This window comes from Lolium rigidum, chromosome 6 (assembly GCF_022539505.1).
Source record: "Lolium rigidum isolate FL_2022 chromosome 6, APGP_CSIRO_Lrig_0.1, whole genome shotgun sequence".
Classification (NCBI taxonomy): Eukaryota; Viridiplantae; Streptophyta; class Magnoliopsida; order Poales; family Poaceae; genus Lolium; species Lolium rigidum.
Window position 1 is genome coordinate 140,920,838 of NC_061513.1, and position 25,372 is coordinate 140,946,209.

The 25,372-nt window shown below is 43.2% G+C and overlaps 1 protein-coding gene across 1 annotated transcript; it reads left to right on the forward strand.

The window, feature by feature from the left end:
• Positions 1–22,067: 22,067 nt before the first annotated feature.
• On the forward strand, positions 22,068–25,129 carry LOC124660668. The gene has a single exon (XM_047198493.1). The coding sequence runs from the start codon at positions 22,202–22,204 to the stop codon at positions 24,965–24,967; it is 2,766 nt and encodes a 921-aa protein (XP_047054449.1). The 5' UTR covers positions 22,068–22,201; the 3' UTR covers positions 24,968–25,129.
• The last annotated feature ends 243 nt before the right edge of the window (positions 25,130–25,372 follow it).

Here is a 25,372-nt window from a genome sequence, read left to right on the forward strand (position 1 = left end):
CCTCATGCTTAAAACATTGCTATGGATTAGAGCATGACAACCAAGCACCTTAACCATCAAATCAAAGCAAGAGTCACCCACCTATGTGTCATGATACTAGAGCATGCCCAAGCCTATAAAAGGAACCATCTACCTCATCCATTTCATCATCTTGTACCGTGATACAAGCAAACCAAAGAGTTGGGCCAATCCATACCTTAGATAGGACCAGGATTAAGCAGCTAGGAGGTGGAGGCATGCCACAAGAATCAGGTTTATCAGATTTCCTGAAGAACAAGCTACAAAAGATTTCAAGGTAGAATTCCTAGGCATACCATATATTCAGATGATCAAGTCATCATCTCATGAGTAGAGCCCTAGGATGTTTCAAGGCATTCAGAAGTGAGAGAGGTTATTGATACTAGCCTTAGCCATGCCTATCCATGAGAGTACAAGCGAAGTACTACACTCTAGCATAATGATAGTAAACATTTGATCTTGGAGGTGGGAACCATATCTCCTAGTGATACTTTAGGAAGCCATACTATGATCATCACAATTGGGTAATGATCATAAACCTCTAAGAACTAGAAGTAAGAAGTTAGTGGAAATAAGTTGATCATGTCTAATGCTTCATCATGCTTTGGAGATATATAAGTACAAGTTAAACCTTAATATGTTAAGCAGATATCACCCATAACATAAAATCATAGGGAGAATAATATCACCCTAAACAATTTCTCATATCATGAGTAGAGAGTAATGGCATTGTACTAAACCCTTGTCTAGTCAAGTACTTGTGACAACTCTAGTAGTATTTAGATACAAGCACCCTAACAATAGTGAGGGGGAACTAAACCCTAGCATATCCTTAGTTAGTCAAGTCAACCTAATGTCAATTCAGCATAGAACCTATGTCTATAGCTTAACCCTAACAAATGAATCACTTGGTGATCATAAGTAGGGCCCATGCTTATGTTTTCATTTATTGAACATAAGCAACACCTAGTGCTAAACCATATACTTAAAACCAGGTGGGGTGATCAACCATTCATTCTTATAACCAAGACCAAACCATGATGAGAATAACATCCACTCTAGGTATTTAAAGCTAGATTAAATATAATAATAGTAGTAAACTTGGAATAGATTTAACCTAAGTCCCAAGTCCTTATCAAATAAATGAGCACATAAAATAATGTCATGAGATCAAATCCCTAAATAAGACACTCAGTAATAAGCTATGCTTTATAAATTATTTCTTACAAAGTAATATCAAATAAAATCCTACCTTCCATTAGATATATAATTAGAAGAGTTTTTGAAAGATTATTGAATACTCATTTGTTAGTATTCAAACAACCTTAAATAGTGGAATGTTTAACTAAAATTCCAATTGTATTTAAGAAGTAAATATGTTACTACCCATTTAAAAATATCCTAATCCACCACTAAAGTATTTGAAGAATCTTGGAATAATCCTTGTATGATTCAAATAAGGAAGACCTGCAAAATAGAAAAGAATTCAAATCTGAATTCAAATAGAATTCAAAACAAGAAATAAAAATAGAAAAGAAAAGAGAGGAGAAAGAGCTTACCTGGTCGGGCAGCCCACCGAGCAACCAGCAAGCCAACCCAGGACCAGCCCAGCCCAGCACCGCAGCCCAGCAACCAGCCCAAAACCATCTCCACGAAGGCAGCCTAGCCTAGCTCGTATACCGATTCACTAGATAAGACTGAAGACGAGGTTGTCGTCTTCGTCTTCGCCATCGATGATGCGCGGGAGGACGCCAACGCGATGAGGAGAGCCACGTCCCGGTCGCCGTTATTGACCTCCAAGAACATCGACGACCGCAGTGACTGTATAAATACAGGGTGGAAGCCCCAAATCCTCGTTCTTCTTCTTTTGGTTGCCATAGCCGAAACCCTAGCCGCCAGCCACCATCTCGCCCCAGCGATTCCGACCACCCCAAAGCCCGTCGTTGAGCTCAGGACGAGCGCCTCGATGTCCTCGTTCATTTGGTGCAGTCACACGCCGAGGGGAGCTCGGAGGAGGAAGATTTCGACCGTTCCCTTTCATGGTACAGCGAGAGAAATGTCGACCGCCGCAACGCCTCCGTCTCCAATCGACACCGACAACCCTACAGGAAGCATCCAGGTGACCTTGCGCATCTCGTGAGCATCTTATTGAGCTCCAGATCATGTCGTAGCACCCCTGTCACCATCGACCACCGTCCGTCGCCGCTGATCCTCAACGTTGGCCATGCTCCAGTGACCATTTCCGAGTGGCGCGACCACCAATAGGCTCACCTCGCTGCCCTCGTTCGGTCGAGCACACGCGCACGCTCGCGGGAGCACTCCAACGCGGGCGCCATCCTTGACTGGTCGCCGGTGGTGCACATGGTTGCCACGTTGGCAATTTTGACCTTGGTCAAAGCCACGTGGTAGCCAACGTGGCCACATGCCCACCAACCAGTCTCTGCGTGTAGATTAGCCCGGGTAGGTTTAGTATTTTTTATTTAATTCAAATTCCAGAAAATATCTAAAACTTTGTAAATATATAGAAAATTCACTTCAACTCATAAAAATACAAATGAGATATCAAAATGTTTATAAAAATAAAGTCTATCCAATAAAAATATAATATGAAATTTTTATTATAAATAAAAAATTAATTGTTTAATCTTTATTATTTAAGCCTTTTCTTTATTTCTAAATTCAATTAAAATTCAATAATTAGGAAAACTTTCTAAAATAAATAAAAACAAGTAAGCAAATAAAGAAAACACTAAAACTAATTTTATTTTATCACTATTTTATTAAATACTTATTAGAAGGATTTAAACCCTAAAAAGGATTATCTTAATTATTAATTCTTTAAAAATAATAAAATGATAAGTCCACTATTATTTTTATTTAAAAGGTATTAATAACTTCAACTCTACAATCAAGTTATTACCTTAAAGAATTGCATCACAAATAGGAAACCCTAGTTCCATTATGAATAAAATTACAACTGCATAATTTCATGTGAAACTCTAAAACCCTAATTCCATTAGGAACCCTAGTTCTTTATTTCATGTGAACCCAAATTTACTTCTAAACCTAAACCCTAGGTTATAACATGTGATAATGTTACTTCCTTTTCACATTGATCCGGAATATCAACTAAATACATGTCATGTCCTCATAAAATAATAGAGACCTATCACTAATAAATTGGTATTTCATGTGTTCATACTAAATAAATTCTAGATGATTTAGTAGGATCAACTAACTGTAAAACCTAGTTCCTAGTACCAAAGTCATCATCCTTAAGTATCCCTATTTAGCCTCACACCATTGTGATGAACTCCAATAGCAACTATGCCAAATATTTTGCATTACCTAACCATATTCCCCTAAACCCTAGACATACTAAAGAGTTATGAACCATCCTATTTAGGAACCAACTATTATTTACCTGGTGGATCCAATAGCAAACCCTAGACATCCTCAGCCTTAATTGAAATACTTCTTATTACTTAAGTAATATGTTCATGAAAAGTTATTCTTTGAAGTAAATAAGGAGTAGCCATCAACCCTGCTTAATAAGACCTATAAGCCCTAGCTATCTATCACCAGTAAGAAATAACCAACCTTGATAGCACCCATGTATAATTAATTGATTAAGATGCTTATGCCTAAGTAAAACTATAAAAGCCCTAGTTGTTAATGAATCCAATCTTGTTGGGATCCATCTAACCTTATTCTAGAAACTAATTAGAACCATAGTAAACCATAGAACTCCACAACCCTAATTATCATACTTGTTCTTTATTAAAGAACATGTTCTTCAAAGTTATTCTTCTGAAGTATATGATAAGTAATCATTAACCATGCCATATAGTACTAAAACCAATAACTATCCATTATATGTTAAGATTATACCAAATGCTATTGTTGTATCCTAGTAATGTTATTGTTATGATATATTGCATTACTTGTTTATGATACCAAGTAATCAATCCTTAATAAGAACTTTTTTGTGAACCACTATAAAAGTGCAACACACCTTGAACCAATTATTCCAAATCACTAATCCTAAATCATCGGGGTTAGGTCACACTTAGAACGATTACATTTCATACTTATGCAATCCTGCATCTTTGCCAATCTTTTAAATATCGTCCTTACCGGACGATGATGCTATTTCAGAATTTGGAGTTATTGCGTATCGAAGACCTTGCCTGCATAATCTTGCAGTCAAGAAAGGCAAGTTCATCCCTTGCTCATGTCAATTTGAGTATTTTTACCAAATTACTTGCAAAGTACTATACTTATCACTCTGGCATGAAAAGCAAAAATGCTATTTTCATAACCATGAATATGACTATGCGGTGGGCAATGGAACCATGGTATGAGTATGGTGGAGGTTCCATTGCAATGGGTTTGTATCCATCTAGAATTAACAACAAATGTCGTCCAGTGATTCTTGTGACGTAAGACCCATGTTAACCATAAGATCTGGAGTGGGACGGAGTAGTCAGTTGTGTTTCTTCCTCTCCTTCATCAACGAGTGCGCTTACCGTGGTCAGTTGAATCCCGAGGGACAACCAGAGTGGTTGGAGAGCCCTAAGTCCCCACGGTAATGCGGTCTATGATGGGTTGCAACGACCGGTGAAGGTATCATGGTCGAGGAACCTGTTAGTAGTCGAGGTCGGAAGGTATCCAAGGGGTACGCTGACCGGCGAGGACCCAAGGTCGGAATTGCAACAAAGGGTGGGTGTTCGGGGTCGCGGAGGAACACAATGATTGGCTAGGACCTTACTCCTGGCCTCACACCAAGGAAGTGTGGACGAGCCTGCAACTCGGTTGGCAACAAGGATAAGATCTCTTATGGGTAAATCAACACACCTCTGCAGAGTGTAACAAATCGTGACATGTCACTCCCTATTCCGGGTTATGGAACTGCGAACGCGGCCGGAAAGGAACTCCATGAAGTTCTAGACACCCGGTGAAGGCTGACGGACATAGCTCTTCAGAATAAAAGCAACCTTTTGAAGAAATGATTACAAAAACTTGCATTGCCTTGGACTTTCTGGACCATGGCTGTAGTTAGTGCATTAAACTCCTCTTTCCTATAATGAACTTGTTGAGTACGCTCGTACTCATCCCACCTTAAATCCCCTGCTTAGATATGGAGGCATCAAAGGAGGGTCTATAGTGCAACTCGAAGGCCGAGGAGTCAACAGCTACTTCAAGGGATAGGACCCTGTCAGAAAGAGTCAAACACCACATCCACCAAGGAGAAAACCTAGATTAGCAGTAGAAGGGAACTAGCTTCCTAAACCTACCTCCTATTTAGCTAGAACCCAGACATAGCCTCTATAGCTAGTCAAATCCTATATAGATAGAGTTAGTGATAAGATTAGGCTACAAATCGTTCTTCTGGAGTTTATTTGTAGTTTTACCTCATTGTAAAGTAGGAGGTTGTGCTGATCTTCTGTAAAGAGTCTGTATGTAATTCTATAGACATGCCTTGGACCTGCATATGTTTCTGTTGTACTACTCTGAGGGATGTAATACTAGTGGAACAGTGTTTCATTGGTGTTATGTCAACGACTTGCATACTACACCATGCAGTGGTATGCTGGGTCACCACAGCTGGTATCAAATCAAATGCTTTGACCCTAGGATTAAAACCCTTTAAAGGAGACCTATAGGTTTGGTAGTGTCTATAGGAAGTTGTCTTAGCTAAACCAATACTTCGTATGACTTGAGATGGATATTCATTTCAGAATAATCTTGACACACTTGAGTCAACATTTCTTACCTATCTTTCCTAAGTGAAGTTAGCTAATCCCAAGTATGTAGCATACCATTAAGTCCTTAAAGCAATAGATGAGTATACCGCAGTTGGTATACAATACATGGTAGTCCAAAGAGAGGATACAACCATAAGGAAGATATCCTATTGGAAGATGTATACCAACACATGCATGTTATGGTTAAGTAAGAGTATCCAGACCTGTAATAGGAGTGATATCAAGTGACGAAGATAAGTATATAAGGAATATATACTACTAGAAGATGTATATCAAGACAAGTAATGGATAAGTAAAATTTATCCAAACTTGCAAAATAATTGATAGTAAGTAATATATATAAGCTATATAAGGTAGTATAGATCGTGATGAGTCAATCATGGGAGGTAAGGAAGAGTGATAGGAATAAAATATGTCTACTTACATGGTAGAAATAGTAATCATATGTGATTCACTTGAGAGTCATTATGTGATGAGTATAACATCATAAATATTTAGGAGGAGTACAATAAGAAGCCAGGTGTTAAACAATAGTTCAAGATTTAGGTTCCAAAACCATAGCAATTGTGCCAAGTACACCAGAATTATAGCCACATTGTAGAAACACTTGAAAATATAGGAGCTATGCTCTAATAGTTATGTGTTTAAAGTAGCTATGTTAGAACCTAGAGATAGCGTTAAAGGTAATCCTCAACATAACAGAAACTAAGTTAGCACTTCCAACAGAAGTTAGATCAACCACCACTATTCGGGACCAATTTGTTCAACTTTATTCGATTGCAAATGAGCAGTTAGGGTAAATGTTGAGCCAAATAGTAGTATGCAATATAAACGTGATAAGTATCACTGTATAAACCTATCTTATGTGGTGCTATGTACTACACATCTCAGCCTGATGTTTAGAGATGTCTTACTCAACTATTATATTCAGGCCTATGATGGTGTGTATTATAAGCACAAAGCTGAACCTTCTTGGATTTTATTGGAATTTTATTGTTTGACTAGATCCATACATGAAGTTTGACTTTGATATGCTAGTGCATGTTGCAATATCAAGTTCTTACTTGATGTTATAGATCTAGAGGGTAATGGTATTCGTGCGAGGAAGTGACGAATTATGAAGATTTTGAAGACAAGATGTAGGTTCATCAGAAAAAGGAAGCAAAGTTGTGGGAAGTAACCACAATACTCTGAAGGAAGTATCAATCAAAAACTCATGCTTAACCTCAATAGAGGAGTACTTTAGTACGGAAGAAGCATGAAGGTGAGAAATATGATGATTATGGAGAAGTAGAAGTAGAACCATAGTCATTATAGAAGCGGGAATGCATGGGAAATCACTAATGATACTACATTTATAGTGTCAGCTAGTGGTTTTCTTGCAAAAATAAACCCTGAAAGAAGGAAGATGACATGTGAAACCATAATGGATATAAGAAAACCGCAGTTGATATAGGATCAATACTGGGAGATAAAGTAGTAGATGTCTCGTCCAGTTGATTAGAACCTATAAAAGAGTCCACTTTTGGATATCAAAGAGCCACAGTGGTTATCAAGTAGTCTGCAATTGGATTATTTGTAACAAGAAGTTGTGAACAAATAAAATCTTGCCAGCCAAATCACTATGACCCATAAACATTCAGTCGAAGGAGTCACGTCGGATGTCCACAATTGAGTGGATGCACCACAAGAATTCCTCATGAGACCCTAAAAGAGTACAAATCATAAGCTCGACCTAGACCAATATTCTAACCATAAGTCCAATGGTTGGAAGAAAAGGAGTCAAAGACCATAAGAAAACTCCAAGGTGGAGAGTAAAGATTGAGTTGGATGTACCATGACTCAATATTTTGAGCAAGGTAGAAGAAGAAGGTCTGAACTGAGAGGAAGTTCGATCTTATTTTCATAAGATTGTTGAACACTACTTTCAGAAAGATGTCAGACCAGAAGCCGAGGTTCATACCTCGAGGAAGTAAGAATTGGACTATAACTTGAGAAAGTGAGTAATATTTACTCAGAAGTACAAAAAATACTCAAGTAAGTCAAAGATAAGGAAGTTGGATGAAAAAGATATTGGAGATAAAACAAAGCTCAAAAAGGCCAAAGACCGAAGGATTGTGACCATACCAAAACTAAAGACTAATTGAAAGATTCCTTTCATGGAACCTAAAGGAACCAAAATAGTTATAGGTATCAATCATAATCCTTGATTGAATAGACTAAGTGAATCTAATCCATTCTTAGTGAGATAAACCATCAAGACCATCCCCATGGTAAATACCTTACTAAGTACCATTACTGTAGTTTTAGCTGGTAATGGGAAACAAAACCTACCTTAAACAAATCTTGTAGAACCAAGTTTTTGGATAACCAATTATGAGTATGTTATCAAATTAGTCTTCAGTTAAGACTATCAACACAAGAAGAAGTCCCAATAATTGTATCTTCAAAGAGAAAGGAAACAAGCCTATAGTGTTGGAAGAAACCATAGAATTAAAATAAGAAACCATTGTTCAGTGGTAGAGACTATTTGATTCCAGGAAGAAACTGGACAAGGGATATATTCAATTATATCCAGTAAGATGACTAGGGAGTTTGAGAAAAGTCGTAGTCTGCACAAGTCAGATCCACACTCCGAAACATGAGTGTCGTTGCCTATTCGACGGTACTCCAGAGGAGGGATCCTCATGGACGGGAGAAGAAGTAGGGGCCATTGGGCGGAGAGTCCTCGGGACGGTGGTACGCGATTTACCCAGCTTCGGATCACCTGCACGATGGCAAGGCCTACTGCCGCTTGTCTGGAATTATCTGGGCGCTTTCGCGTTGTTACAATGAGTTGTGGTTGTGCCTCTAGGGCTCCCGGGATCCGGCTTATAAAGGCGCACGGATCTAGGGTTTACATGGAGAGTCCTAGCCGGAATACAAGTTGCCTAACTACAGTACAATATCTTGCCATGTACGTCAAGGATCCGCCTTCCATCAAGGCAGTGCTGGATCCGGATACTTCATGGGCCTTCACGGATCCGGCCTCCTTCGTAGGTCGGTTGGGTTCCGGCTCCTCGTTCCTGGGCTGGACTTCATCCTTCAGGATCTACAACAACTAGGCCGCCCGATGGGACACATGCCACATCACCATCTGTGGGCCACCCGGGCTTGCTGGATCTAGGCCATGCCGTTGATATACCCATAAATTATACCCACAACAGTAGCCCCCAAAGTTCTCCGAGATTCATCATTCCTCCGACTTCAATCAACTCGGTTCCGAAGAGAATCTTGAAGAGCTTCAAAACTTTTTTGTTTCCGATGTCATCTTCTCGGAAAATATCTTTTCTTCTGTAACGGCAATGTAGTAGATGTTCCACTTTTCCCGCGCACAACTTCCTCTTTTCCCGCGCTAAATTGTCGGAGATGCGAATCTATAGCCGGAAATTTCGGGAGCGCGCAGTGAAGTTACCTCCACGTCATTTCACCGCTTTCAACCTAAGACACGTGTCACGCATCCAACGGCGCGACCGTTCAGTTTCCACCATCGAATCCGAAACACGAATCTTCGCGCGAGGTCTATATATACCCCCACGCTCGGTAACTTCTTCATTCTTTCACCACCTCACCCACTTCCATCGACCGCGCCGCCGATCGGATCTCGACTCCGGCGAGCTCACCTGCGGGAAGCTTCGTTCGCCGCCGTTCCAAACCTCCCCTCGCACCAAGACCTTCACGATTGAACGGGAAACTCTTCCCGCCGCCGATTCGTGGTCAAGCGGTGGTCCTGCGGAACTCCGGCGACCAACTGTCGTTGCCTATTCGACGGTACTCCAGAGGAGGGATCCTCATGGAGGGGAGAAGAAGTAGGGGCCATTGGGCGGAGAGTCCTCGAGACGGTGGTACGCGATTTACCCAGCTTCGGATCACCTGCACGATGGCAAGGCCTACTGCTGCTTGTCTGGAATTATCTGGGCGCTTTCGTGTTGTTACAATGAGTTGTGGTTGTGCCTCTAGGGCTCCCGGGATACGGCTTATAAAGGCGCACGGATCTAGGGTTTACATGGAGAGTCCTAGCTGGAATACAAGTTGCCTAACTACGGTACAATATCTTGCCGTGTACGTCAAGGATCCACCTTCCATCAAGGCCGTGCTGGATCTAGATACTTCATGGGCCTTCACGGATCCGGCCTCCTTCGTAGGTCGGTTGGCTTCCGGCTCCTCGTTCCTGGGCTGGACTTCATCCTTCATGATCTACAACAACTGGGCCGCCCGATGGACCACATGCCACATCACCATCTGTGGGCCACCCAGGCTTGCCGAATCTAGGCCATGCCGTTGATATACCCATAAAGTATACCCACAACAGTGAGAGAGTTCAAACTTCGAGGACGAAGTTTAGTTTAAGGGGGAGAGACTGTAATATCCCAGGATTTGGGGTTACAAAAAGAGAGGAAACAGATGTGTGCATTGCATTCATGCATAGAAAATCTGGGGAATTTTCGCGCTTTCAAATAAAACATGTCACAGTAACTGAAGTTTCACTTGATCTGATGGAATTGAAGTAGCTCATCAAGTCAAGTGCTATAAACCTCAATGTGACCTTTGCAAAAAACCTTGTTTTGGGTAGAGATGATTTGATCTATGGGCTAGATCAAATGGAACTAAAACCAACACAACAACACTTTAAGCAATGATCGATTGCTTGATCTTCTAAAAATCATAATAGGGTATTCCTTGCACCAACACCTTGATTCATATGCACCTACAAATCAAAGAACAAGAAACAAATGAGAAACCCTTCTTGACTTATCTTTTCCATGTCTTTAACAAATAAATATTCCTACCATGAACCTCATGGTATTTCTTGAACTAAACTCTTGAACTCAACACCAACACAAGCTTATCATTAAACCCTAGAGATGGGAGAGGTCTATACCCATCAAGGAGATAAGAATCAAACTCTAAGTTATTAACACTTAAAAGTTAAGAAATTACCTTTGTGTTAAAACTAGTTCAATTCTATACTTATTACCAAATATGGTAAAACCCGGGATCTAAAATGCATAAAAGTCACATAGTATTATTTAAATCATAATTTATTAAATATATGGAATATCACAAAACTAAACTCGTTTACATTACGAATTATAGTTCAAACTATTTGAATAAAATTAACGATGAGTATTTTTAAACTCATATGATCATGCCTCGGTGAAATCAAACATCACCATTCAAAACTGGGGTAAAATTCTTATCTTTGACATTTTGATCCCAATTATAATATAAATACAATCACATATGATATAGTGACTCACCCACAAGCATAAAATCATTCACAAGATATTTAGCAACAAAAGCCACTTGGCTCTCCAAAAACAAATCACATGAGAGGATAATACCCATGCCACATAGGATGAATATATCTACATAGCTTGAATCCTAAGCTATGCCACCTCATGCTTAAAAGATTGCTATGGATTAGAGCATGACAACCAAGCACCGTACTCATCAAATCAAAGCAAGAGTCACCCACCTATGTGTCATGATACTAGAGCATGCCCAAGCCTATAAAAGGAACCCTCTACCTCATCCGTTTCATCATCTTGTACCATGATACAAGCAAACCAAAGAGTTGGTCCAATCCATACCTTAGATAGGACCAAGATGAAGCAGCTAGGAGGTGGAGGCATACCACAAGAATCAGGTTTATCAGATTTCCTGAAGAACAAGCTACAGAAGATTTCAAGGTAGAATTCCTAGGCATACCATATATTTAGATGATCAAGTCATCATCTCATGAGTAGATCCCTAGGATGTTTCAAGGCATTCAGAAGTGAGAGAGGTTATTGATACTAGCCTTTGCATGCCTATCCATGAGAGTACAAGAGAAGTACTACACTCTAGCATAATGATAGTAAACAATTGATCTTGGAGGTGGGAACCATATCTCCTAGTGATACTTTAGGAAGCCATACTATGATCATCACATTTGGGTAATGATCATAAACCTCTAAGAACTAGAAGTAAGAAGTTAGTGGAAATAAGTTGATCATGTCTAATGCTTCATCATGCTTTGGAGATATATATAAGTACAAGTTAAACCTTAATATGTTAAGAAGATATCACCCATCACATAAAATCATAGGGAGAATAATATCACCCTAAACCATTTCTCATATCATGAGTAGAGAGTAATGGCATTGTACTAAACCCTTGCCTAGTCAAGTACTTGTGACAACTCTAGTAGTATTTTGATAAAAGCACCCTATCAATAGTGAGGGGGAACTAAACCCTAGCATATCCTTAGTTAGTCAAGTCAACTTAATGTCAATTCAGCAAACCTATGTCTATAGCTTAACCCTAACCTATGAATCACTTGGTGATCATAAGTAGAGCCCATGCTTATGTTTCCAATTATTGAACATAAGCAACACCTAGTGCTAAACCATATACTTAAAACCAGGTGGGGTGATCAACCATTCATTCTTATAACCAAGACCAAACCATGATGAGAATAACATCCACTCTAGGTATTTCAAGCTAGATTAAATATAATAATAGTAGTAAACTTGCAATAGATTTAACCTAAGTCCCAAGTCCTTATCAAATAAATGAGCACATAAAATAATGTCATGAGATCAAATCCCTAAATAAGACACTAAGTAATAAGCTATGCTTTATAAATTATTTCTTACAAAGTAATATCAAATAAAATCTTACCTTCCATTAGATATATAATTAGAAGAGTTTTTGAAAGATTATTTGAATACTCATTTGTTAGTATTCAAACAACCTTAAATATTGGAATATTTAACTAAAATTCCAATAGTATTTAAGAAGTAAATATGTTACTACCCATTTAAAAATCTCCTAATACACCACTAAAGTATTTGAAGAATCTTGGACTAATCCTTGTATGATTCAAATAAGGAAGACCTACAAAACAGAAAAGAATTCAAATCTGAATACAAAAGAGAATTTAAAACAAGAAATAAAAATAGAAAAGAAAAGAGAGGAGAAGGAGCTTACCTGGCCGGGCAGCCCACCGAGCAACGAGCAAGCCAACCCAGGACCAGCCCAGCACCGCAGCCCAGCAACCAGCCCAAAACCATCTCCACGAAGGCATCCCAGCCCAGCTCGTATACCGATTCGCTGGATAAGACCAAAGACGAGGTCGTCGTCTTCGTCTTCGCCATCAACGATGCACGGGAGGACGCCAGCGCGATAAGGAGAGCCACGTCCCGGCCGCTGTTATTGACCTCCACGAACATCGACGACCGCAGTGACCGTATAATACGGGGAGGAAGCCCCAGAGTCTCATTCTTCTTCTTTTGGTCGCCATAGCCGAAACCCTAGCCGCCAGCCACCATCTCGCCCCAGCGATTTCGACCACCCCAGAGCCCTCCGTTGAGCTGAGGAGGAGCGCCTCGACGTCCTTGTTCATTTGGTGCAGTCACACGCCGAGGGGAGCTCGGAGGAGGAAGATTTCGACCGTTCCCTTTAACGGTACTGCGAGAGAAATGCCGACCGCCGCAACACCTCCGTCTCCAATCGACACCGCCGACCCTACAGGAAGCATCCAGGTGACCTTGCGCATCTCGTGAGCATCTTATTGAGATCTAGATCATGCCGTAGGTCCCCTATCACCGTCAACCACCGTCCGCCGCCGCTGATCCTCACCGTCGGCCATGCTCTGGTGACCATTTCTGAGCGGCCCGACCACCAATAGACTCACCTCGCTGCCCTCGTTCGGTCGAGCACACGCGCACGCTCGCGAGAGCACTCCAACGCCGGCGCCATCCTTGACTGGCCGCCGGTGGTGCACATGGTTGCCACGTTGGCAATTTTAACCTTGGCCAAAGCCACGTGGTAGCCAACGTGGCCATAGGCCCACCAGTCAGTCTCTACGTGTAGATTAGCCCGGGTAGGTTTAGTATTTTTTATTTACTTCAAATTCCAGAAAACTTTCTAAATACATAGAAAATTCATTTCAACTCATAAAAATACAAATGAACTTTGTAAATATATATCAAAATGTCTATAAAAATAAAGTCTATCCAATAAAAATATAATATGAAATTTTTATTTTAAATAAAATTTAATTGTTTAATCTTTATTATTTAAGCCTTTTCTTTATTTCTAAATTCAATAATTAGGAAAACTTTCTAAAATAAAAAAACCAGTAAGCAAATAAAGAAAACACTAAAACTAATTTTATTTTATCATTATTTTATTAAATCCTTATTAGAAGGATTTAAACCCTAAAAATGATTATCTTAATTATTAATTCTTTTAAAATAATAAAATCATAAGTCCACTATTATTTTTATTTCAAAGGTATTAATAACTTCAACTCTATAATCAAGTTATTACCTTAAAGAATTGCATCACAAATAGGAAACCCTAGTTCCATTATGAATAAAATCACAACTTCATAATTTCATGTGAAACTCTAAGACCCTAATTCCATTAGGAACCCTAGTTCCTTTATTTCATGTGAACCCTAATTTACTTCTAAACCTGAACCCTAGGTTATAACATGTGATCACGTTACTTCATTTTCATTCATTGATCCATAATAGCAACTAAATACATGTCATGTCCTCATAAAATAATAGAGACCTATCACTAATAAATTGGTATTTCATGTGTTCATACTAAATAAAATCTAGATGACTTACTAGGATCAACTAAGTGTAAACCCTAGTTCCTAGTACCAAAGTCATCATCCTTAAGTATCCCTATTTAGCCTCACACCATTGTGATGAACTCCAATAGAAATTGTGCCAAATATTTTGCATTACCTAACCATATTCCCCTAAACCCTACAAATAATAAAGAGTTATGAACCATCCTATTTAGGAACCAACTATTCTTTACCTAGTGGACCAATAGCAAACCTTAGACATCCTCGGCCTTAATTTAAATACTTCTTATTACTTAAGTAATATGTTCTTCAAAAGTTATTCTTTTGAAGTAAATAAGGAGTAGCCATCAACCCTGCTTAATAAGACCTATAAGCCCTAGCTATCTATCACCAGTAAGAAATAACCAACCTTGATAGCACCCATGTATAATTAATTGATTAAGATTCTTATGCCTAAGTAAAACTATAGAAGCCCTAGTTGTTAATGAATCCAATCTTGTTGGGATCCATCTAACCTTATTCTAGAAACTAATTAGAACCATAGTAAACCATAGAACCCCACAACCCTAATTATCATACTTGTTCTTTATTAAAGAACATGTTCTTCAAAAGTTATTCTTTTGAAGTATATCATAAGTAATCATTAACCATGCCATATAGTACTAAAACCAATAAATGTCCATTATATGTTAAGATTATACCAAATGCTATTGTTGTATGCTAGTAATGTTGTTGTTATGATATATTGCATTACTTGTTTATGATACCAAGTAATCAACCCTTAATAAGAACCTTGTTTGTGAACCACTCTAAAAGTGCAACACACCTTGAACCAATTATTCCAATTCACTAATCCTAAATCATCGGGGTTAGGTCACGCTTAGAATGATTGCATCTCGTACTTATGCATTATTGCATCTTTGCCAATCTTTTAAACATCGTCCTTATCGGACGATGATGCTATTTCAGAATTTGGAGTTATTGCGTATCGAAGACCTTGTCTGCATAATCTTGCTGTCAATAAAGGCAAGTTCATCGCTTGCTCATGTCAATTTGAGTATTTTTACCAAATTACTTGCAAAGTGCTATACTTATCACTCTTGCATGAGAAGCAAAAATGCTATTTTCATAACTATGAATATGACTATGTGGTGGGCAATGGAACCATGGTATGAGTATGGTGGAGGTTCCATTGCAATGGGTTTGTATCCATATAGGATTAACAACAAATGTCGTCCAGTGATTCTTGTGCCGTAAGACCCGTGTTAACCATAAGATCTGGAGTGAGACGGAGTCTTTAGTTGAGTTTCTTCCTCTCGTTCATCAACAGATGCGCTTACCGTAGTCAGTTGAATCCCGAGGAACAACCCGAGTGGTTGGGGAGCCCTAAGTCCCCACGGTAATGCGGTCTATGATGGGTTGCAACGATCGGCGAAGGTATCATGGTCGAGAAACCTGATAGTAGTCGAGGTCGGAAGGTATCCAAGGGGTACGCTGACCGGCGAGGACCCAAGGTCGGAATTGCAACAAATGGTGGGTGTTCGTGGTCGCGGAGGAACACAATGATTGGCTAGGACCTTACTCCTGGCCTCACACCAAGTTAAGTGTGGACGAGCCTGCAACTCGTTTGGCGGCAAGGATAAGATCTTTTATTGGTAAAGCAACACACCTCTGCAGAGTGTAACAAATCGTGACATGTCACTCCCTATTCCGGGTTATGAAACTGCGAACGCGGCCGGAAAGGAACTCCATGAAGTTCTAGACACCCTGTGAAGGCTGACGGACATAGCTCTTCATAATAAAAGCAACTTTTTGAAGAAATGATTACAAAAACTTGCATTGCCTTGGACTTTCTGGTCCATGGCTGTAGTTAGTGCATTAAACACATCTTTCCTATAATGAACTTGTTGAGTACGCTCGTACTCATCCCACCTTAAATCCCCTGCTTAGATATGGAGACATCAAAGGAGGATCTACAGTGCAACTCGAAGGCCGAGGAGTCAACAACTACTTCAAGGGACAGGACCCTATCAGAAAGAGTCAAACACCACATCCACCTATAGGAGAAAACCTAGATTAGTAGTAGAAGGGAACTAGCTTCCTAAACCTAGCTCCTATTTAGCTAGAACCCAGTCATAGCCTCTATAGCTAGTCAAATCCTCTATAGATAGAGTTAGTAATAAGATTATACTACAAGTCGTTCTTCTGGAGTTTATTTGTAGTTTTACCTCATTGTAAAGTAGGAGGCTGTGTTGATCTTCTGTAAAGAGTCTGTATGTAATTCTATAGACATGCCTTGGACCCGCATATGTTTCTGTTGTACCACTCTAAGGGATGTAATACTAGTGGAACGGTGTTTCATTAGTGTTATGTCAACGCTTGCATACTACACCATGCAGTGGTATGCTGGGTCACCACAGATTAGCTCTCTGGTATTTATTGATTATTATCTATCAGAGTTGTTTCAAATAAATTGATTGGTGTTGGAGACGAGTGAAATGTTTCATGCTTATAGTGATGCAAAAGGAAGCTTGTTTAGACTGTGGCATAGACTTTGGCATGTCATGTTGGATGTTATTTTAATCATATGCTTAGTAGTTATTGTTGTAGCAAGACTTGTCTCAAATAGCTGAGAGTGCTTAATATGTCATTGAAAGAATCATGTGTTGTTTCCATCATACAAAGCATAATATTGTTGTATTCTCCTTCTTTATGCTTTATTGGGTTGACTTGGCACATGCTTACATCATGTTATGACTACAAACCAGTCACCTAAAGCCTCTATGATCATTTAGTTTTTGACTTGTAATATCACTTGATGCTTTGATTAATAATGTTTTGTCGCTATGCATGATTATGGCCATTATTGCTCTCTTAGTTGGTCGCCCCCAGTCTTTTGCTAGCCTTCGCTTGTACTGAGTATGAGCTCTGCTCGTGCATCCAACTCCTAAAAACCAAAGTTGCCATTGTGTCCACCATACCTACCTATATGTGGTATTTCACCGTCACTCCAAAGTGAATTACTTGTTTGCTACCTTTAAACCTTCAAAAATTATTACTTGTTTTGTGTTTTATTTTAGCTCATGAGGAAGTGTTGAATGCTTTATCATCTCTTTCATGTTTATTATGGCTTCACACCTTCACTAGCATGCATAATGTGCTAGTCCCTAATATTGCAAAAAGAGCAGGCACGGGTGCCCAACCCACTAAAATATAAAATGAACCAATAACTGAAATCTCCTAACACTATGTAATTGAGAAATCATGAACTTAGCTTGTTCAAACAAAGGAGAAGAGGAACTTTATTGTTCTCTCTATGGGAGCCGCTCTTGAAGCCATTAAACATGAAAGGATGATAGATCATTTGATGCCATTCGTTGACATAGACATACATACCTCTCAAAATATATTTTCAACACCTCTATTGTATTCAAAATAAAAAAGCTCTAGCACATGAGTAATCTTGCTTCCCTCTGCGCAGGGCCTTTCTTTTACTTTTATGTTGAGTCTTCATCTTCTACCTTTATGCACCAATTAAGAGAGCATAGTTGTCATTCTGAGTATAATATGCATAGTCCCAAAATTTATTGTTGACTGATTCATGATTATGTTATTGCTTGTTCTCAAACTACTGTATCTAGTCACCCTTTGAACACTAAAGGTGTCCTGGCATTTATGTTTTGCTATTCCATGAAGGACAAGTTGAATACCACTTTGCTATGTTTTCTCTATGCTCAAAAACAAATAGTTGCTTTCAGTGCACTATTATTCATGATCTTTTGTTTGAGTTACTTCTCATGTTGTAACATAGTTGCTAAGTTCTATTGTTAGAATTATATCTATCATGCCTATGTTTAGAGTATTTTGATCCCAGCTCACAATGCTTTTACAATAACTTGATCAAGATTGTGTTGGCTGCATGTCACCTCAAAAATTATTTTTGGAGTTAAGCTTGGGGATGCTGACACGTTGCAAACGTATCTATAATTTTTGATGCTCCATGCTCATTTTACACCAATTTCTATATGTTTTGTTTACACTTCGTGGTATTTTTATGTATTTTCTGGAACTAACCTACTGACAAGATGCCATAATGCAATTCCTGTTTTCTGCTGTTTTTGTATTTCAGAAAAGTTGTACATGAAATATTCTCGGAATTGGACGAAACGAAAGCCGAAGTTCCTATTTTTCCCCGACCCGAAGACCGAGTCCAAAGCAGAGACGGAGGAGAGCACCGAGGTGGCCACACCATACCTGGGCGCGACCCCCTCCCTGGCCGCACCTAGGGGTGGTGTGGGCCACTCGGGCGCCCGCCGACCTCGCCCTTGCGCCTATAAATTACCTCCCGAGGTGAAAACCCTAAATCATCAACCCTCCGTCCACGAAATATTCTATAGCTCCGCCTCCATCGAAGAAAAGTTTCGGGGAACAGAAGTCTCTGTTCCGGCACGCTGCCAGGATGGGGAATTGCCCCCGGAGCCATCTCCATTGACTCCACCGTCATCTTCATCGTTGTTGCTGACTCCCATGATGAGGAGGGAGTAGTTCTCCCCCGGGGCTGAGGGCTTTACCGATAGCTATGTGGTCTATCTCTATCTCCCATGGTATGATCTTTATGTGATCATGAGCTTCGTAATCTAGTTGAATAAGTAGATTTTATTCTTCAACTATTATGCTACTCAAGTGGTTTTATTATGTGATCTCTGGAGATACCTTGTCCCACGGTTTGAAGGTGACAGTGTGGCATCCCGTATGTGTCTCTTAGGCTAAACTTTATAGAAATACTTATAAATTGTGGTGTTTCGTTAGTACTATCTTTTGATGCTCAAAGTGACAGCGTGGAGCGTCCCTAGATTTGGAATCCAAACTTTAAGGAGTGCTTTTATAGCCCTACACGGTGAATTGGTGTTCGTTATCCAACCGGAGAGTGGTTTAGAGTAGCATTGTTAAGAGATGATATTTATGTATTCAATTATGATATCATTGTTGAGAGTGTCCACTAGTGAAAGTATGATCCCTAGGCCTTGTTTCTAAGCATTGAAACACCGTTTACAACCAGTTTTGCTACATGTTTGCTTGCTGCCATTTTTATTTCAGATTGCAATTACCACCTACAATCATCCATATTACTTGTATTTCACTATCTTTTCGCCGAACCAGTGCACCTATACACCTGACAAGTGTATTGGGTGTGTTGGGGACACAAGAGACTTCTTGTATCGTAATTGCAGGGTTGCTTGAGAGAGATATCTTTGACCTCTACCTCCCTGAGTTCGATAAACCTTGGATGATTCATTCACTACTAGGAATTAGCTTATAGCCGCACTTCTTACCGCCGGGGCTCTCGCTTCGAAGATGCCAGCGGTAAGTTACCGCCGGTGAGTTGGTTTGGAGATGCCGGGGATAGGCCCCTTATCGCCGGCGAGTCAGAACTGAAACCGCCGGGGGTAATTTGGGCCGAGAGCACGCAGATGGACTTTCCAATACCGCCAGCGACGGGGGCGAGTCAGGACTGAAAACGCCGGGGGTATTTGGCCCAAAACCACCCGGCCCCTTCCACCTCCCACGCCCCCACTCTGCTCACTGGGCGTGGCTCTTCCCAATCCCCTATCATCTCCCTCTCTCTCACGCGCCCTCACTCTCCCTGATTCCCCTTTTCTCTTCCCCTAATTCTCTGCGCGCGCGAAACCCTAGCCTAGCTCCGGCCGCCGCTGTGCCTCGCCGCTACCGGCATCCTCGAGCCCCGCGCGCGTCCCACCGGCTCCGCCTCGTCGTCCTCGACCTCCCCGTCGAAGGAATCGAGCGGGAGCGCCCGGAATCGCCGCCATCGCCTCCTTCTTCTCCGCGGACGGCCGAGCTTGCCGTGGCCGCTGCGATGCCCTCCGGCCTCTCTGAGCTGCTCCTCGGGATCCCGGTGAGCTGCCGGTTCCCCTGCGCCCCTACGAGCTTCCCCTCCCCCTCTGGTTCGCCCTAGCATCGCGCACCCGTGCCCGGCTGCCGCGCTGCTCGCCGGCACGGCTGCTCCGGCGACCTCCTTCGTGCGGCGCCGCCAACCTCGACTCGCCGCGTCGGCGCGCGTCCAACGCGCCTGGTCGCGCGTCCAGGCTTTGCCGGGAGCGCCCGCTCCGCTCGCCGCCGGCGCCAGGCCGCCGTCGTCAACCACCAGCGATTGACTCCGGTGGGACCCGTGAAGGAGATGGCCGTCGTCGTCGTAGAGCGGGACGGTGGCGTGTGGCGGCGGGATCCAGATCGGGAGCCAGGAGATGGACTTGATCGCTTTTTCTTTCTTTTCAGGGTCCTTGATGTAAACTTTTACACAGCCTGGCGCTGCAGATGCGCAGCTCACCATGTTTTTTTTTATTTGCCAAAACTGATACCGCTGGCGAATGACTATGAGAGTAGGGAAAACGCCGGCGGTAATGGCCAGTAACCACTGGCGAATTTGAGAACGCCGGCGGTAAGTGCTTACCACCGGCGAGGTTATCGCCGGCGAATCCGAAGGTGCCGGCGGTAAGCCTTTTCAGGTCGCCGGCGGTAAGCCTTTTTCTAGTAGTGATTTAAGGAAAACTTGCTTCTGTTCTACAAACCTCTGCACTTGGAGGCTCAACATTGTCTACAAAAATAAAAGGGTGCGTAGACATCACATCATGCATATGAGAGGAAGACTATGGTGTAGCCAAAGACAAAGCCTTCTGAAGCTCCTCAGCATAAACAAAAGACCGAGGCGGTGGAGACTGTCTCTCTAGACCAGGACTAATGACCCGAAGCTTGACCACAACCGCTTTGGCAAGAGGAGTTTGCGGGTTGGAGTTGAAAAGAGTAACCGCAAAGCTAGCTGCCCGTGTTCCTACCCCCGGTGCCAGAACTTCCGGGCTGAATCTGCGGAATGGCGGCCTCCGAAGGTCCCATCCTGGCATCCGATGTATCCATAGCATCTTCATCAATACCATTACCGCTGCCCCCTCGTCACTATCATCCTTCTTCACCCAAACAAATTATCGGCTGCAACTATCTCATGTTTAATAGTGTGTTTGTCAAGTTTTAAACTTGAGATCTATTGATTCCACTATTATTATATTAAAATTATTTTTGCAGATACACTATTATATTAAATTAATGCACTAGTCAACTCAACCAGAAATTAAAATTCATAGAAATGGTTAGGCTATATATTTTGACAGACTTCAATAATACATATGTGAACAATCCGCATTGTGCTCCGGCATGCACAGAGGTACCGGGAAGCTCCTGACAAAGCTTTTCTCGGATTACACAATAATCATTTCTGAACTGGAGTAATCTGTAGCGCTGGGACGCTTTGTTGGTTCCTCCGCTAATTAAATCGCATACACACTACTTAGCAGGGCTCCAAGAGTCCGCGGGGTTCAGTCAAGGAAAACGATCGAAATTGTTGAGCGTTGACCGTTTACTTTGAATAACATGACAGGATAAGTCTGTAGGACCTATTGGCCATTACTCTCACTGCTGACTGCTTTTATCTTCCCTGATGAAGACACTGCTAGTGATGGCCACAACCACAAGATAGTGTTTCGTTCCATTTTCCTCCATGAAAATGACATATACATGCAGTCTAGATGGGACAGCCACCAATGGTCCAAGAGAAGTCGAGCAATTCCAACTTGAGCAGCTACCATTCTCTCATTTCACTCCACCCAGCTATACTACCACTATAAACTATAAACCCGTCGCAGGCGCATCCTTCGTCTTCCTCCTTCCAGAGCTAAGAGCTCCCAGCAAGCTAACAAGCTCCAACAGCCTAAAAATGGCGCCACCATCACCGAACAACCTCCACAGTTACCACTTCTGCTTCCTTCTCCTCGTGTCCACCAGCACTGTCTCCGCCGCTCTCACCGCCTCCTCCTACTCCGCCCTCTGCCCCTCCCTGAAACCCGCCTCCGACAGCCACACCGAGGACGACGACGTCCTTTCACTCACCCGCTCCTTCCAGATATCCTCTGGTTACTTCTCTGGAGGCTTCTCTGGAGGCGCAGACAGTCTCTTCTCCACTGGCGATGACCTCTACAACAGAATATATCGCTCATTTTCCGTTTTCCCCCACGGCGCCTCCCGCACCAGCGACCCGGCTCTTGCCCACCTCACCGCCACCCTCACCATCAAAGGCCCCCGCGGAGAACCATACCGGGGCGGTCGACGCAGCCATAATTACACTATCGGCAGGTCCAGGTCCAGGTCCATCTCCTTCTTCCTCGACGGCTACTACTCCTCCGCCTCGCTCCAGCTTTGCATGGTCGGCACGGGCACCGAGCTTGCTGCCGACGGATCTCTCAAGCTCTACAAGGACATCGCCCTCCGCCTCCACGTCCCCAGTCCTCCCACACTCACCGACCCCTTCGTGACCGGCACACTAGAAGGGCATGATGACTTGGGCATCATCCACCTCCTCGCGTACGCCGAGGGTGACGACTACAAGTACAAATCGGAGGGCGTGGTCTGCGGCACACCGAAGCAGCAGGCGAGGGGCTCGCTCCAGGCGCTCGGCGTCAACAGCTCCGCCTGGTGCGCTCACCTGAAAGAACAGCTCGTGACATCCTACAGGCTGCAAGAGCACGACGGCGCCAGCCTCCTGAGGCAGATGCACATCAACCAGGTGCGGTGCGCTGCGGACGACGACACTGTACGCGCATATGTGGGGTTCTCTAATGATACTGGGCCCGAGAGGCACGGGTACTACTACCGTCGAGGCCGCCGCTTCGTGGTCGACGAGGAGGCGGTGGTGGCCGAGGGGCGCTGGGACCGGGATCGTGGCGTGCTCTGCCTCCGGGCGTGCCGGGTGGTGCGCTCGCCCTTGGCTCCATCTGTTCTGGCGGTGCGAGAGCACGAGTGTGGGATCAGGATGAGCTTCTGGTTCCCGGCCGTGTGGACGATGCGGAGCCGGAGCCTCGTGGCTGGGAAGCTTTGGAACTCGACGGGCAACAACGACGTCACTGAGCTTATGAGTGGTGCGATAACAGTGTCGAGCATCGACGACTCCGACAACCACAGAAGCAGTAACCTCTCAGATGTGAAGTACAGTTACAACGACACAATGCTTGAGGAGGCCAAGAAGCATTATCGTCTGAAAATAGAAACGGAGAAGATCAAGGAGTCTCACTCCTTCCCGGGTAACTATACTTACCGTGACTTCGTGCTCGACTTCTACCAGCAGCAGGGCGATGGCCACGGACAAGCCTTCCCAGTCACACTTGGTTCGGCAATGGTGTCCGGCGATAGGCTGGCCGCCGATGATTCTTTCTCGCAGCTTGTTGAGGCGGAGCAGGATCCTCTGCTGAGCGTGAGCTACGACATACACCACAATGCTCCACCTGACAACTGGGTGCGTCCTAGCAATGTGCTAAATTACTCAGTTCACCTCCAAGAACGGCGAATCCTAGCAGAGGGTGTCTATGATCCAAAGAGGGGCCTCCTGTTCATGATCGGTTGCCGAGAGCGCAATCTCAGTTCGACCGACTGTCAGATACTTGTGACAGTGCAGTTTGCCTCCCTTGAAGCCAGGGGACAAGGGCATGGCAAAGGAGTATTCAGCAGCCTCAGAGAGAAGACCGATCCTCTTTTCTTCGAGAAGATCGACATTACTCTGTATGGGATGTACTCCGACCAAGTGTCGGCGGCAATTTCGAGGATGGACCTGGAGAGCATCATGCTGGTGGCTTCCACGACGCTGTCGTGCGTCTTCGCCGTCCTGCAAATCCTCCACACCAAGAAGAACCCTGAGGCGGCCGCAGGAACGTCCATCACCATGCTCGCCATCCTCACACTGGGGTACCTCACTCCTCTCGTGCTCAACTTTGAGGCCATGTTCAAGAGCAGGAGTCGGTACTTTGCCTACCCGATGGGCGGGTCGCTTGAGATGAATGAGGCGATGCTGAGAGCGCCTATTCTCGTCGCCTTCGTCCTGCAGCTGCGCCTCCTACAGCTGGCGTGGTCCGGCCGCCAGAGATCAGCCGACCAAACCACGCCGTCGTCACCCGTCATCGTGTCGGAGAGGATTGTGCTGCAGATATGCCTACCGTTGTACTTGCTCGGAGGAATCCTGGCCGCGACCATCCACGTGATCAACGCTCATGCCGGAAGCGAGGACCAACAAGTCGTTCGCCTCGTTCGCGTCGGCGAAGAGCCAACCACGATCTGGGACTGGGAGGACCTCGTGTCATACGCAGGACTGATACTAGACGGCTTCCTGCTCCCTCAGGTGATTCTGAACGCGTCCTTGGCAGCTTCAAGAGTTCGAGCACTCTCGCCATGGTTTTACATAGGGTGCACCATGACCCGCGTGATGCCTCATGTGTATGATGTAGTCAGGGCCAAGATCTACGAGCCAAGCATAAACCCCTCCGACATATACGCCAGCCCTCGCAGCGACCTCTTTGGTGTTGCGTGGGACATCGTCATACCATGCGGAGCAGCATTGCTAGCCATGTTGGTGTTCTTGCAGCAGCGGCTTGGAGGCACCGCGTCGCTTCCATCTCAGAGGAGATCAGGTGGATACGAGTTGGTCGCTACTCTTTAACCTCTAGGCTCTAACTTAAAACAGGGTCGTTCCTCTTCAGCAAATAAAATGTACCTCCACGTATTGTATTGTTTCATGTCTCGTCCATATGCTCCTCCACATTTTGCTGGATAAGGATGCAATCGACGTTTTAAGAAGACATGAATGCACGCATAATCCTCACCAGTTGGCCATGTTGTGTGTATGTCATCTTCGCTGATTGGCCACCGCATCACTCGAGCAAGATATGCAGGATCTGTGCAATGACAATATTCTCATTTCTCTTTCCAAACCCGCTTGCCACCAGCGTCAAATTTTAAGTTTCCACGAACCCAACCGCAGATTTTATTCGCTTGGCTTATTTGGCATTGCCATACCGGGATGCGTCGGCTAAAAATTGTATACATTTGTTTTAGCACCAGCCTC

Excerpts from the sequence above, each read along its gene's own strand:
- LOC124660668 (XM_047198493.1), top strand. The coding sequence starts at position 22,202 with ATGGCGCCACCATCACCGAACAACCTCCACAGTTACCACTTCTGCTTC.